Source organism: Hyla sarda, chromosome 2, assembly GCF_029499605.1.
Source record: "Hyla sarda isolate aHylSar1 chromosome 2, aHylSar1.hap1, whole genome shotgun sequence".
NCBI lineage: Eukaryota > Metazoa > Chordata > Amphibia > Anura > Hylidae > Hyla > Hyla sarda.
This window is the reverse complement of record NC_079190.1, coordinates 253255025-253269945: the sequence shown is the minus strand read 5'-3', so window position 1 is coordinate 253269945 and position 14921 is coordinate 253255025. Positions and strand designations below refer to the sequence as shown.

Here is a 14921-nt window from a genome sequence, read left to right as displayed (position 1 = left end):
AGTCTGTGCAGCTTTCAGGGAGGCTTTGTGTAGCTTTCAGTCTGTGGAGCTTTCAGTCTGTGCAGCTTTTAGTGAGGCTCTGTACAGCTGTCAATCAAGCTCAGTACAGCGAAGAGCACTTTCTGAGTTTGGTCTCCTGCCAGGCCGAGAGGAGACCAAACTCACTGTATTAATTGCAGCAGAGACCAGAACAGCGCCACCTAGCGGCCAATTTTTCTATTACATTTTAAACATATTTATGCTGATAATTTTAAAAGCAAGTGAATGGGAAAGTGTCTGCTAATTACACAAGGAACACTGTATTAACATTTTTATTTGGTGACAGGTACTCTTTAATGAACTACACTCAATAGCCGCTTTATTATGCTAGTACTGGGTTGGAGCCTCTTTTTCCTTGAGAACGGCTTTCATTCTCTGTGGCATACTTTCTACAAGTTGCTGGAAACATTCCTCAGAAATTTTGGTCCATATGGACATGATGGTATCACGCAGTTGCTCCAGATTTGTTGGCTGCACATCCATGATGTCAATCATCACATCTCAAAGGTGATCCAATAGATTGAGATCTGGTGACTGTGGAGGTCATAGAAGTACAACTCATTGTCATGTTCAAGAAACCAGTCTGAGATGATGTGCATTTTGCGACATGGTGCATTATCCTGCTTGAAGTAGCCATCAGAAGATGGGTACACTGTGATCATAAAAGGATGGGAATGGTCAGCAACAATACTCAGGTAGGTTGTCAAGTTTAAGCGATGTTAAATTGGTACAAAGGGGCCCAAAGTATGCCAAGAAGCTACAAGCCTAAACCGTTCATACACAGCAGGATGAATCTATACTTTCATGTTGTTTACACCAAATTTTGACCCTGCCATCTGAATGTCGCAGCCAAAATCAAGACTCATAAGAACAGGCAATGTTCCCCAGTCTTTCATTGTCCAGTTTTCTTGAGCCTGTGCAAATTGTAGCCTCAGTTTCCTGTTCGTAGCTGGAGTGGCACCCGATGTGGTTTTTCTATTCAAACCACTCTCTGTAAATCCTAGAGATGGTTGTGCTTGAAAATCCCAGTAGATTAGCAGTTTCAGAAATACTCAGACCAGCCCGTCTAGCACCAACAACCATGCCACGTTCAAAGTAACTTAAAGGACAACTGTAGTGGTCAAAAATCCCTGCCCAAATGTTCCCCAAACAAAAGTTATACAATTCAGTCAATTAGTCAGTCCTATTTACCTATATGCAGCCGTTTCTGAGATATTAGAGTTGCCAGCATAGCCGAGTAGTCCTGCGTCCGTCCCCTATTCATTACATTGCAGCCGCCATCTTGGGGACGGAGATCTCTTCCTCCCAGCAGTGTTTGTGCTCCCCCCCTAGCCTCTGTCAGGTCCTCCCTCTTATGCATATGCATGAGCGGGTGCTTTCTGAGGCAGCCATAGGCTCATCCTCAGAAACGCCCCTATCTATAAGATTCAAGCAGGGGGAGAATGAGGACGTCCACAGCTCCTCCCCCCTCCCCTGCTCTGTCTACATAGGACCTCACTTATCACGGGGAGGTTTCAAGTTTTCATGGGGGAAACACAGAGCAAACCACAGAGCAGGGAGGGGAGGACGTGTGTGTGAAGGAGACATATTACACTGCACGGGCTGGTGGTGTATAGACTACAGGGAATAAATATCATACTGGGGGGGGGGGGGGGGGGGACTACTGAATGACACATGCTGGGAGTTGTAGTCCCTGTTATGTGTGTGTGTGTGTGTGTATGCCAGTGTTTCCCAACCAGGGAATGCTGGGAGTAGTAGTTTTGCAACATCTGGAGGCACCCTGGTTGGGAAACACTGGTGTATGAACTACAACTCCCAGGTGACTACAGAGATACAATAGATGTGTTGGTGAACTACAACTCCCAGGAAACTACAGAGATACAATAGAGGTGTTGGTGAACTACAACTCCCAGGAAACTACAGAGATACAATAGAGGTGTTGGTGAACTACAACCCCCAGGAGACTACAGAGATACAATAGAGGTGTTGGTGAACTACAACTCCCAGGAGTCTCCTGATACAGTAGAGGTGTTGGTGAACTACAACTCCTTTATACACTCAAACAGCAGAAAGCTGACACGGCATGCTTGGATGTATAGTCTTACAACAGCTGGAGTCACCTCTGCAACTCCAAGCATGCACATACAGCAGAAAGCTGACAGGGCATGCTGGGATTTGTAGTTTTGCAACAGCTGGAGGCACCACTGGAATTCCCAGCATGCCCGAACAGCATATAAAATAACTGGGCATGCTTGGAGTTGTAGTTGTGAAAAAGATGGAGGGACCCCTATCAGGACAGTTTTATAGACAAACAATTATGTTTTTTTTTTCCATTTTTACTTTCACTATCCACTCTCCAGTGCCCACACTACAGTGAGCAGGGAGGCAGCTGTTTCATCACTGAACAGGAGGCAGCATGGGGAGGGGGAGATGAGCAGAAGGGGAGGGTGTATGCATAGGGAAGGGAGATGTGGGCGTTACAATATAATAATTTGCTCGGGGCGATAGAACAGGGGGAGGGCAGCAGCTTACAGGAAGTAAGCACAAGGCATGATGGGAGATGTAGTTTTTCTTTCACTTGTCCTCAGTAATTCATGTGCTGATAACGGGAGAACGACTGGGCCAATTTTGATGGGGGAGACATCGTTGGAAAGGTCTTTCAAAGACCTATTAAATGAGGTAAAAAAAGTTTTTTTTGCCCAGCACTGCAGATGTCCTTTAATTCCCCTTTCTTTCCATTCTGATGCTCAGTTTAAACTTTACCAGGTTGTCTTGACCACATCTACATGCCTAAATGCATTGAGTTGCTGCCTAGTTATTGGTGTTGAAAAGCAATTAAACAGATGTAAAGTGGCCAGTGAGCGTACTTGCTTTTAAATGATATAAACAATACCAGTGGATGCTAATCCCTGAAATTAGTCTGCTTCATTCTTCTTTCAGATTTTCATGGATATAACTACTGCTGTCGGCAATGCAAAAAAGCAATATAACATGTACATTGGTAAGGTGGTCCACAAGGTGTAACTGTGTCATTACCTTAATAAAGTCTTGGATGAGTCAAGAACGTGGGACAGAATAATAGAACAGTGGCCAATGCTCAAGAATATGTTTGCTTAAACAGGCCATCTCAATAGGAGAGTCCAATGTCCAAATGAAATGACTTTAGATCAAATAGACATCTTAGAGAAGAAACCCTTACTGAGCCAGGAATAAGAGCTGATCTGTTACAAGTGTGGTGTCCCAGTACTGGACTTGGTCCCGTACCTTTGTCGTACACACAGTCAGAGTTCCTCCATGCTTGTAGGGCTTTCCTGGTGGGTTAACCCCTAGTCGCCTCATAGTTCTATTCAGAAATGTATATATTTAATATATTTTGCTATAGTGTAAATACATGTACAGGACCTTAGGTCATGTGATCGTTAATAATTGTGTTGTGCTAAGGTTCAAGGACCTTTGGGTCATGTGATTAGGTCATGTGATGTACCATAATGCTTTCTACTATGATTGACAGGTTTGGGGACCAATAAGCTTTGATCCTGCCCCTTCAGTATATAAGGGCGCTGTATCCACTTAATCTCGCTCTTGTATCCTGGATATGAAAGAAAGCAGATCTGTTATCGCAGTGACAAGACAATCTAGGCCTGAAGCCTACCACTTCAGCACCTTGTTAAACCGTGAGTTAATCCAGCTCAAATCTCATCAATCCTACATGACTACTGAACCTAAACATACCCCTAAATTCAGTGCAACAGCGTACAAAAAGAATCAAAGCTTATTTACTACAAAGTCCCAGCCAACCTGTGAGGAGCCTAAGTCCCGGTCCTCTGTAAAGACTGTTTGTTGTTCATCCTGCATAAAATCTGCAGTAAAGTTATTTCAAGTTTATTACAAATCTGTCTGTGTACAATCCTTTATTCCTCCCTATAGTTCTCAGGACGGGTGGCGGTAGGACATATATATCTAGAGGAAGACCGCACCCTGGCGTCACGACCATCAAGGGTTAATGCTACACCCTGCACCACTACTCTGCAACACCCCTGTTCACCCTACATCCCCCCAAGCTCACCACACAGGGTTCCCTACTCAGACAGACTTGAGACATCCACGTATCACACTGATGGCATGTATCTGAATGGTGCAGGGTATATAACATTTTGGATTTCAGCTTCCATTAGCCTCAGTGGCTCTAATCTGAAATATGTAGGAATTAGACATCCCCTTTAATATCTATTATTTGAAAAACCTTACTTAATAAAATGTAAAACCATATATTTCTAAGCATGCAGTTAGAAAATAACAGGCTGAACGCTACAAGTAGTTCTCTTTTATGGTGAAATTAAATGCAGGCTATATCATTAATTACTATATACCATATGCCAAAACAGATAGAAATCCCTCAGATACTTCATTGTTCATTCAATACTAAAGGTTTCTCAATTATAAAACGACAGATGTGTAATTGTGGGAAAAGAGTATGCTGAGGATCTATCATCCTCCAAGGGCCCACTGCTCTACAGGGCCTGTGCAGTCTATTCTACAGCTCATCCTATCCTAGACCTGCTTTACATCTTCTCATCTCACAACCACTAGGGATGGTGTCTGCTTGTCAAAGAAGAAACAATCATTTATATCATCGCCCATTAATATTTCATGGTAGAGTAATAGATTAATATCATCTCCCATTAATATTACATGATAAAATGATAGATAAAGCACAGGCATATTTGAGTATAAATAATCCCTTGTTCTTGAAACCCTTATTGTTTACTAAAATGCCAATGCACAGAGATGCCGTAATACCCATTTGAGATTTTTTTATGTGACTATAATGTGTCTATAATCTTTTTTCCTTATATTGCAGCCAGTTGAATTGACTGTTGTTTTGCAGGGATGTGATTACCATATTTAAGTTGCACAAAAAAGACCAACCAGAAAAAATATCAACTTGGTGTGATCGGTAAACCAAGGAAGAAAAACAACTTACCTCATATCACGTTTCAAAAGATTTTTTTTTATTTTTTTTTCTCCTTTTTAAACAAATTCTAGGCATTTTTAAAACCCAGTGCCACCTGACCCCCTTTCTCCCTGCCCTGTAGTTCAGTAACCTCTGCATGGAGCACGATAGGCCAGTCCAGTCCAGTTTGGCTGACCTTTTTTAGATGTCCATCAAGCAAGGTTATGGCCATCTCCCCTGCCTGAATATGGCGGGAGGCAGAGTAGAGGGGGGAGGCAATAAAACTGGAAGAAAGTGGTCACTTGACAAGCAATGCCCAGGAAGCAGGACAGAGGAAGTTGTGTGACAGAACAACATATGTGTGTTTATAAAGAGAACAGACAACCTCTTGCTGCCTGGAACCTCCTTACAATAAAGTGAAAAACTGTTCCTGGACGTATTATCCTGAAATCAGAGAGATGCATCTCCAGAGAGTTTCTCAGTCCATTGGCCATCACCATTTCATTCGTTGGCATCATAACTTCTGACTTTGTTGTCTTATTTGGCATACATTCAGGTACATTTCCAGTGAGTACTCCAAGTGTAATCCTCTGTGGGCGCAGACCAAACACACCTTGTGACTGTTTCTCCAGTGTGTCAGGTAATGAAGAGGTTAATAAAATTAATAGGTAAAAGGGAAGATTGCCTTATACTTCAGTCTGATAGTCCCCATCTGACATATCCATAGATACACGTGGAGGCTGATCCCAATCCACACAACGCAGGCCCAATCGGTCATGGATCTGAGAAGAACGTGCTCTATAGCTATCCCAAACCTTTTGATGAGGGCCAGCCGGACTTGTCTTCTCCTAAGAAGCCAATACCAAACAGTGTAAGACATAGCATGATGAATCATACATTTTTATCCATATAACAACAAAGGTGTCATAGTGTTGAATAGTACTTACATTGCTCATCATTTTTTTTGAATCATACTAAATTGAACTGAATGAAAAATGGCCTACACGGGTATACTGAATTACCTTTGTATCAATATCACATATCCCATATCAATAATGCAATCTCCCCATCAGTAAAGTATTTGTGGAGACAATCTTACATGAAGCCGTACTCATGGGCATATATTACATTGTCTGTGGGTAAATGAGTTGCATGTATGCCATTGCATACAATAAATACACTTGTGTGACTATCGATTGTGGAGTCACTAGTGGATGAATCGATGACTCGATAGATGAATTTGATGATAAATAGAACTGTAAGGAAATCAATAAATGGAACTCATTTAAAAAAAAAAATGCATTTGACCTTAGGAAATTGACAGGTCAATCTGACCCTGACTAAGCTAATGGTTCCATCCTTCTACAATGACATCAATAGATGAAGTTAATTTAAACCTTGTATCTTACTTTGATGAGAGTATATTAGACATGTAGAATGCCATACAATCTCCCTAGCACAAAGACAGCAATAAACATTTATAATATAGAAGGACAACAAGGATGAATTAGACTTTTGGACAAAGGCAGGATAGTCCAAGTGGGGATGCTGATGGGCTTTTGACCTGATATCTACAGTATACATTAATACATGACAGTAGAGAATCTCCAGTATAATAAGTAACAGCTAAATAATTAAAAAAAGAAAAAAAACAAAGACATTTTGTATCACAAAATCAACAGATCTACAGAACTACAGAAAATTCTTTGTATTGACAAATGAAGCCTGATGGTGTTTTTTTCATGACACTTTTAATATGGACCTTCAGACATGTATACTTCTTTACATATTACTGGGAAAATATTATATTAAAACTTTATTTAATATGTAACTTCATAAAAACTTGATGAAGGCAAATTAGAGCTACATAATACCTCCTGGAATATGAGGGCAGTAGATCATTTCATAGTAGGTCTTCTATAATTGCTCTTTTTTGTAATTAAAGTAATCTCTGATTTGCATTAATATTTTATTATCTTCAGGAGACAGAAATTATACCACGCCACCTGCTTGAGCACTAAACCATTATTCTTCAGAATAGAAGTGTGTTTAAAGTTGTCTTTTCTATAAGAGGTTACTTTTAAAAAGTACCCTACTGGATGCTGATTGGCTGTTATACAAGAGACTGACTGATGATACCTATACAACTAAATGTAGCTGTTACCACAACTTGTGGCTTAAAATAAGTGTCACATGGTTTTCCAAAGCCATCAGCCACAAGGACATGGTGCAGTACTTCAGGGGAATCTATCAGCAAGTTAGAGAATCCTAACCTACTGGTATGGGCCAATAGAGATTTCAGAGCGGCCTTTAGGTACATTACTGCAGAGCGACAGATCAATAGTTAAGAGGAAATGTTGTTACCGGAGTGGTCGGGAGGGCTTATTGGTGCACCTAGGGGAAAAGTAGGTTTCCCACTGCACTAAGCTTCTTTATTTGCATAGTTATTTGCATTTTACAGAAAAAGAAATATTAAATTAAAGATAATCTTATGATCAGTGTGATGTGCCCAAATAGCCTATACCAGCAGGTTGGGATGATCTAAACTGCTAAAAGATTCCCTTTAAAGGGGTTGTCCCATCTCTTTACCTCCAGGTTTTCCGGCTCCTCCAGGTGGTTTGCAGCAGCCGGAGGTGTTCGGGAAAGCTGAAAGCAGCCGTAGCGTGAAAATGACACAATTTGCGTAACTGCCGTTGACTTTAATTCTGTAAGCCACCCTGTTTACTTAGCTCCCGTGGGGCTACGCCTGCTTTTGGCTTTTCCGACCACCTCCAGCCCCTGCTAACAGGCCGGAGGAGCTGGAAATTCTGAAGATGGGTCAGTCCATTTCAGCATCTCCCTTTATTCTAGAAGTATAAATTGATCATCAACCATATTGTGTCACAACCAATAGTAGCTATAGCAGTATTAATATAAAACAAAAATAGAGAAACAGAAACATAGCCGCACATCCACAATTTGTATTTTGATCTACTTGCTTCCCAGCATAATTTCAAAACCTAGCAGGTTGTTGGTATACATTTGATCAAAAAGTACAAGCCCACTCACCATGTCAAGGCCACCTAGTCAGAGTGGTCTCTAACAAAACAGCGGCATAGAGCCGGGCGGCAACACTGCCTCCGCGACTTCGAGCACTAGAGATGAGCAAATTTTTGAAAAATTCAATTCGGCCGATTTGCCGAATTTTTTTAAGAGAAAAACAATTAGATCCTAATAAATTTAAGCCACATTTTTATTAGTAATGTATTTTAATAATGTGTTTAATAAAGTGTGTGTGATTCACAATTTTTTTTCTCGATTTTACATTTTTTAGGTAGTACTACTACTCCCAGCATGGAACAGACTGATGGGAGCTACTCTGAAAACAGTCCTGTATTCCTCAGTATATAGCTCAATTATACATAGCTCTGCTTGACAGAACGGACTTAACAAGCAGTGAAACACAGCAGGTTTTTGGTTTGCGTGTAATGCCCTAACACCAGTATGGGATACATGAAGGAGGGAGATTATTTAGATAAATTTCAAGTACTAAAACAATCTATTATTTGTATAGCCCTGAGGTGGATGAACGTAATAACTGCCTATAGAATAAGCAGAGCTATGTATAATTTAGCTATATACTGAGGAACACGGGACTCTTTTCAGAGTAAGTCTCACCAGTTGTGAATGTGGTACTCTCCATCTTGAAAAGAGGGTGATATAAACCTCCACATATATATATATATATATATATATATATATATATATATATATATACATATACATTTTTTCTAGTGGACTACAGTTAATCTTTTTTTCCTGGCATCGATCTTGTGAGAACTTTTCACCAGAATCCCAGTAAGTGCCATTAATACAATAATTTTCATCCTCCATAGTGCCGATACACAGTTTATACGTTATATCTTATTAACCCCTTTGGGTGGAACTACAGGGATCCACCTTGTTGTATCAAGGCAGCTTGAATAGATATCGACTGCGCTGCTGTTATATTTATATATTTTTAATTATAAAAAAATATATAATTTTTACATTTAAATGGCCCCTTTCTACATTTTTATAATTGTCGGCTACATTTTTAGGTCCCTGCCTGCTCACATAAATTGATCCCTGTTTAAAAATTAACATTAACATTTTTTTTTCTTTTGTCTTTCAATTTTTGGGAGCGGGCAGGGACCAGAAAATTCAGCACTCAATATTAAAAATGAATGAGGAGTGCATTTCATAATTTTTTTTTCTACTTATCGTTCTAAATAATATTTTTTTTAATTTTTACTTTACTTTTTTAGCCCCATTTTTAATATTGAGTGCTGAATTTTGTGGTCCCCACCCGCTCCCAAAAATTGAAAGACAAAAAAAAAAAAAAAATGTAAATGTCAATTTTTAAACAGGGATCAATTTATGTGGGTGAGCAGGGACCTAAACATGTAGCCAACAATAATGAAAATGTAGAAAGGGGCCATTTAAATGTAAAAATAATATATTTTTTATAATTAATTTTTTTATTTTTATATTAGTAATGTATTTTAATATTGTGTTTAATAAAATGTGTGTGTATGTGTGTTTCACTTTTTTTTTTCTATATTTTATACATTTTTTTGGCAGTACTTCGGCTCCCAGCATGGAACAGACTCTTCCATGATGGGAGCTGTAGTACCTGTACTAATAGACAAATCACAGCAGGTGCGATTGTCCTTTCTATTGCAGAGATGGAGCAGCTTTCTCCTGCGCTCGCATCTCTGTACTATACTCCGGCCGGCCAATGATGTGAATAGAATACACATCACTTATTCATACCGTATTTATCGGGGTATACCACGCACCGGCCTATAACAAGCACCCTCATTTTACCAAGGATATTTGGGTAAAAAAAGTTTATTACCCAAATATCCTTGGTAAAATGAGGGTGTGTGTGTGCATGTGTATACCCCGATACACTGTTTCTGACCCCGCAGAAGCCCCCAGGAAAGGCAGGGGGAGAGAGGCCATCGCTGCCCGCTTCTCTCCCCCTGCCTTTCCTGGGGTCTAGAGCCCTGCTGCCGCCGCTTCTCTCCCCCTGCTGTCGGCGCCACTGCCCCTTCTCTCCCCCTGACTATCGGTGCTGCTGCCCCTTCTCTCCCCCTGCTATCGGCGCCGCTGCCTCTTCTCTCCCCCTGGCTATCGGTGCCGCTGCCCCATTGCCGTTGCCGATAGCCAGGGGGAGAGAAGTGGCGCCGGCAATGGGCTAGCGGCACCGATAGACAGGGGGAGAGAAGGGGCAGCGGCACCCATTGCCGGCGCCACTGCCCCGTTGCCTCCCCCATCCCCGATGTATAATTACCTGTTGCCGGGATCGGGTCAGCGCTGCTTCTAGTCTCCGGTGTGGCGTCCCCTGCTTCCTTGCTATGCGCTGCACGGCGCGGCACAATGACGCAGGGGACGCCACACCGGAGACCAGAAGCAGTGCGGACCTGACCCCAGCAACAGGTAATTATACAACCCGGGGATGGGGGAGGCAACGGGGCAGCGGTGCCGGCAATGGGTGCCGCTGCCCCTTCTCTCCCCTGTCTATCGGCGCCACTGCCGCTTCTCTCCTCCTGGCTAGCGGCACCGACAGCCAGGGGGAGAGAAGCGGCGGCAGCAGGGCTCTAGACCCCAGGACAGGCAGGGGCAGAGAAGCCGGCAGCGACGGCAGGTCTCTGCACCTGCAAAAGCCGCTGCAGTTCATTGATTTAAAGCGCCCGCTTTAAATCATTGAACTGCAGCGGCTTATTGGCGTATAACACGCAGATAGACTTTAGGCTAAAAATTTTAGCCTAAAAAATGCGTGTTATACGCCGATAAATACGGTATTTCCTGCAGAGAGCTGTGATTGGCCAGATGGTTCCAGCCATTCACAGCTGTCTGCGGGAAATATGAATAATAGGTGTATATATATGGCATATACTCATACTACAGTGGACCAAAGAATAGCGGCGGGCCGCCCGCATCTATAGATTAAGCAGGACGATCGCATCGGGTGTCAGAAGTGACACTCGCTGTGATCTGTCTATTAATGCAGGTACTACAGCTCCCAACATGGAGCAGAATGTGCTCCATGTTGGGAGCAGTAGTACCTGCAGTTAAGGACAGATCACAGCAGGTGTGACTCCTGACACCCGCTGTGATCATCTTATCTATTGCAGAGATGCGAGCATAGGAGAAACTGCTCGCATCTATACATTATACAGGACGATCGCAGGGGTGTCACTAATGAAGAAATTCGTTATTTCGAATCGAGTCGAAGTCCGGATTTGGTCCAAATCAAATCTTTCATGAAATTCGGAAATAACTGATTTTGATTCGATTCGCTCATCTATACCAAGCACACAGGGGGAATGACCCAGTGGCTGGGCAGTCCCACTGCTGCCCTACCAAGCCCCCGGCTCCAGGCCACACCACCCCACAGACAAAGCATCACAGAATCAATGGCTGCCACCGAGCACCACACCAGCGTGAATATCTACCATGTGCTTCCTAGGAGGAAACCCATATGCAGTATCCTGCAAATGAAAAATGCCTGGGCCAAATGGGTGGAGTGGAGTGCTGGCTATGAAAGAGGGGACAGACTACAAATGTAAAACAAAAATAGAGAAACAGAAACATAGCCATACATCCACAATTTGTATTTTTATTTAACAAGTCTGTTTTTATTATTATGAAATATAAACAGAATTACAAACAGTAACCAAAGAACAGGAGCCGAGCTCTGTAGTCATTTACAAGGAAATGTCATTTTGTAACGATAGTGGATATAGAGTCAAATACATGTTTGTATGATGCAACCTCTTAAAATAGACAGTAGTAATATAAAGTTCAAAAGAAGGCATCCTTTGCACTAACATTGAACATAACAAATTGAAATAAACAGTATATGTAAATCTAGGTTAGGTTGTGGGGCCTGTAACTCATCTCAAGAGTGTCTATTCAGATAGGGGCATGAGAGTAACATTTTACAGGCCCCATGTTATGCAAGGTGGGGGGAGGGGGGTGGGGTATGTGCGGCCAGGCAATATCACAGGGTTGGGGGAGGGGAGAGGGGAGTTAGAGGGAGTTTGGTTAAAGATAGGAAGAGAGATTCCATAAATTTAAGGGAAGTATTCCAAACCAGTTAGAGGGGTGTGACAAGGTGGTAGGTTGCATGAAGGTGTTTATAGGAGAGCCAGGTGCCCCGTAAGGCTTCAAATCTATCATGAGTAAGGGATTGCCAACTAGTTAGCTCCTCCATCCTACATATCTGGTTCAGTATCTCTAGCCACTGTGCCCTAGTAGGAGGTACCACCTGTCACCATAGTAGGGGAATAAGGGCCTTTGCCGCCGCCAACATATGAGTGGGCAGGGACTTGGTTGAGGGTTTAAACAAGGGTGTGAGTAGCGCCAGAGCGATAAGCGCCATGGAAAGTGAGATGGAGCAATTACAAACAATATTGATGGTGTCCTCAACATCATTCCAGAAGGACTGAAGGACAGGACACGTCCACCAAATATGAGTGAGGGTGCCCACTTCTCCCCCGCACCTCCAGCAAGACCTGGAGTTTGTTAAACCAAATCGGTACAGAATTTCAGGTATCTTGTACCATCTTGTAAGTAATTTGAAGTGGTTCTCTTGTAATTTAATGCAGCGGGAGAAGCCATGGGAACAACGTAGCACATGCTGGCGGAGGTCATCCGTGAGCTGAATATCTAGTTCCTTCTCCCATGAGTGTAGATACAAAGAGGGGTTAGAGGCAAGATCCTGCAATAGATATTTGCAAAATATTAACAACTTTAATTTGGCCCTATTGCCTGTAGTGTATAGTTCTTCTAACCATGTGAGGGACCCGGCAATGGTGAATTCTTTTAAGGAAGGAAATGCAAATTTGTCTCGCAGAATAGCCATGTAAGAAGGCAGAAGGGTGGAATCGCATCAGAGACTGGAGTAACTCCAGACAAGTTGGGTGGGGGGGTGTTGTTAGTTAAGAAATCAGCTAGAGTAGTCGAGGACAATAGTGGCCACAGTGGGTTCCCTGGGAATGTTGGGACATTCATCACTTGTGGGATGAGTGCAGCAGGAGCAACGGGAGCTATCGACTGTGGTGTCCGTTTTTTGGTGGAGAATTTGGGTTTCACCAGCTCAGACTCAGTTTGCTATTCCCCAACTGTTCAGTTTCTATATTTGGTCCTTGTAAGGTTCCAATATCCGAGACTAATTCCACCATGGGATGGGATGGATAGCGGTATAATATAATTCTGCATCAGGCAGTCTCAATACCCCCGTGTGCTTCTTGCACATCAAAAGAGAGTGGGCAAGCCTAGGTCTAGTTTTCTTCCTTAGGAGATGGTAGGGAAGAGAATAGAGCAGGGAGGAGGAAGAAGGAGGAGGAGTTGGGTGGGAGAGATGAAAAAGAAGAGGATGAGAAGAGATGGGGGGGAGACAGGAGTGTCACGATGCCGGCTGGCAGGTAGTGGATCCTCTGTGCCAGAGAGGGATTGGCGTGGACCGTGCTAGAGGATCGGTTCTAAGTCACTACTGGTTTTCACCAGAGCCCGCCGCAAAGCGGGATGGTCTTGCTGCGGCGGTAGTGACCAGGTCGTATCCCCTAGCAACGGCTCAACCTCTCTGGCTGCTGAAGATAGGCGCGGTACAAGGGAGTAGACAGAAGCAAGGTCGGACGTAGCAGAGGGTCGGGGCAGGCAGCAAGGATCGTAGTCAGGGGCAACGGCAGGAGGTCTGGAACACAGGCTAGGAACACACAAGGAAACGCTTTCACTGGCACTAAGGCAACAAGATCCGGCGAGGGAGTGAAGGGGAAGTGAGGTGATATAGGGAAGTGCACAGGTGTAAACACTAATTGGAACCACTGCGCCAATCAGCGGCGCAGTGGCCCTTTAAATCGCAAAGACCCGGCGCGCGCGCGCCCTAGGGAGCGGGGCCGCGCGCGCCGGGACAGGACTGACGGAGAGCGAGTCAGGTACGGGAGCCGGGGTGCGCATCGCGAGCGGGCGCTACCCGCATCGCGAATCGCATCCCGGCCAGAGGCGGTATCGCAGCGCCCCGGGTCCGTGGAACCGACCGGAGCGCTGCAGTGAGAGGAGTGTAGCGAGCGCTCCGGGGAGGAGCGGGGACCCGGAGCGCTCGGCGTAACAGTACCCCCCCCCTTGGGTCTCCCCCTCTTCTTGGAGCCTGAGAACCTGAGGACCAGACTTTTGTCCAGGATATTGTCCTCAGGTTCCCAGGACCTCTCTTCTGGACCACAACCCTCCCAATCCACTAAAAAGAAGGTTTTCCCTCTGACCTTTTTTGATGCTAAAATTTCTTTAACGGAGAAGATGTCCGAGGAGCCGGAGACAGGAGTGGGGGGAACAGATTTGGGAGAGAAACGGTTAATGATAAGTGGTTTAAGAAGAGAAACATGAAAGGCATTAGGAATACGAAGAGAAGGAGGAAGAAGAAGTTTGTAAGAGACAGGATTAATCTGGCGCAAAACCTTAAAAGGACCAAGATAGCGTGGTCCCAACTTATAGCTAGGGACACGGAAGCGGACATATTTGGCGGAGAGCCATACCTTGTCTCCAGGGGAAAAAATGGGAGGAGCTCTTCTTTTCTTATCCGCGAATCTCTTCATGCGTGAAGAAGCCTGTAAGAGAGAATTTTGGGTCTCTCTCCATATGATGGAGAGATCACGAGAAATTTCATCCACAGCGGGCAGACCAGAGGGCAAGGGGGTAGGGAGGGGGGGAAGAGGGTGACGGCCGTACACCACGAAAAACGGGGATTTGGAGGAAGATTCAGAGATTCTGAAATTATACGAGAATTCGGCCCAAGGTAGAAGATCTGCCCAGTCATCCTGGCGGGAGGAAACAAAATGTCGTAAATAGTCACCCAAGATCTGGTTAATTCTTTCTACTTGTCCATTGGATTGAGGATGGTATG

General features: G+C 43.8%; 1 protein-coding gene across 8 annotated transcripts in view; it reads right to left on the bottom strand.

Moving 5' to 3' along the window:
• Nucleotides 1-5029: 5029 nt before the first annotated feature.
• Nucleotides 5030-14921, bottom strand: part of ADGRB2 (adhesion G protein-coupled receptor B2) — a 571730-nt gene continuing 561838 nt past the window's right edge. For all 8 annotated transcript variants that reach the window (XM_056556966.1, XM_056556965.1, XM_056556968.1 and 5 more), the window contains one exon: nt 5030-5841. In XM_056556966.1, coding sequence (XP_056412941.1) covers nt 5680-5841 — 162 coding nt within the window. In that variant the 3' untranslated portion in view covers nt 5030-5679. The remainder of the gene's footprint in view (nt 5842-14921) is intronic.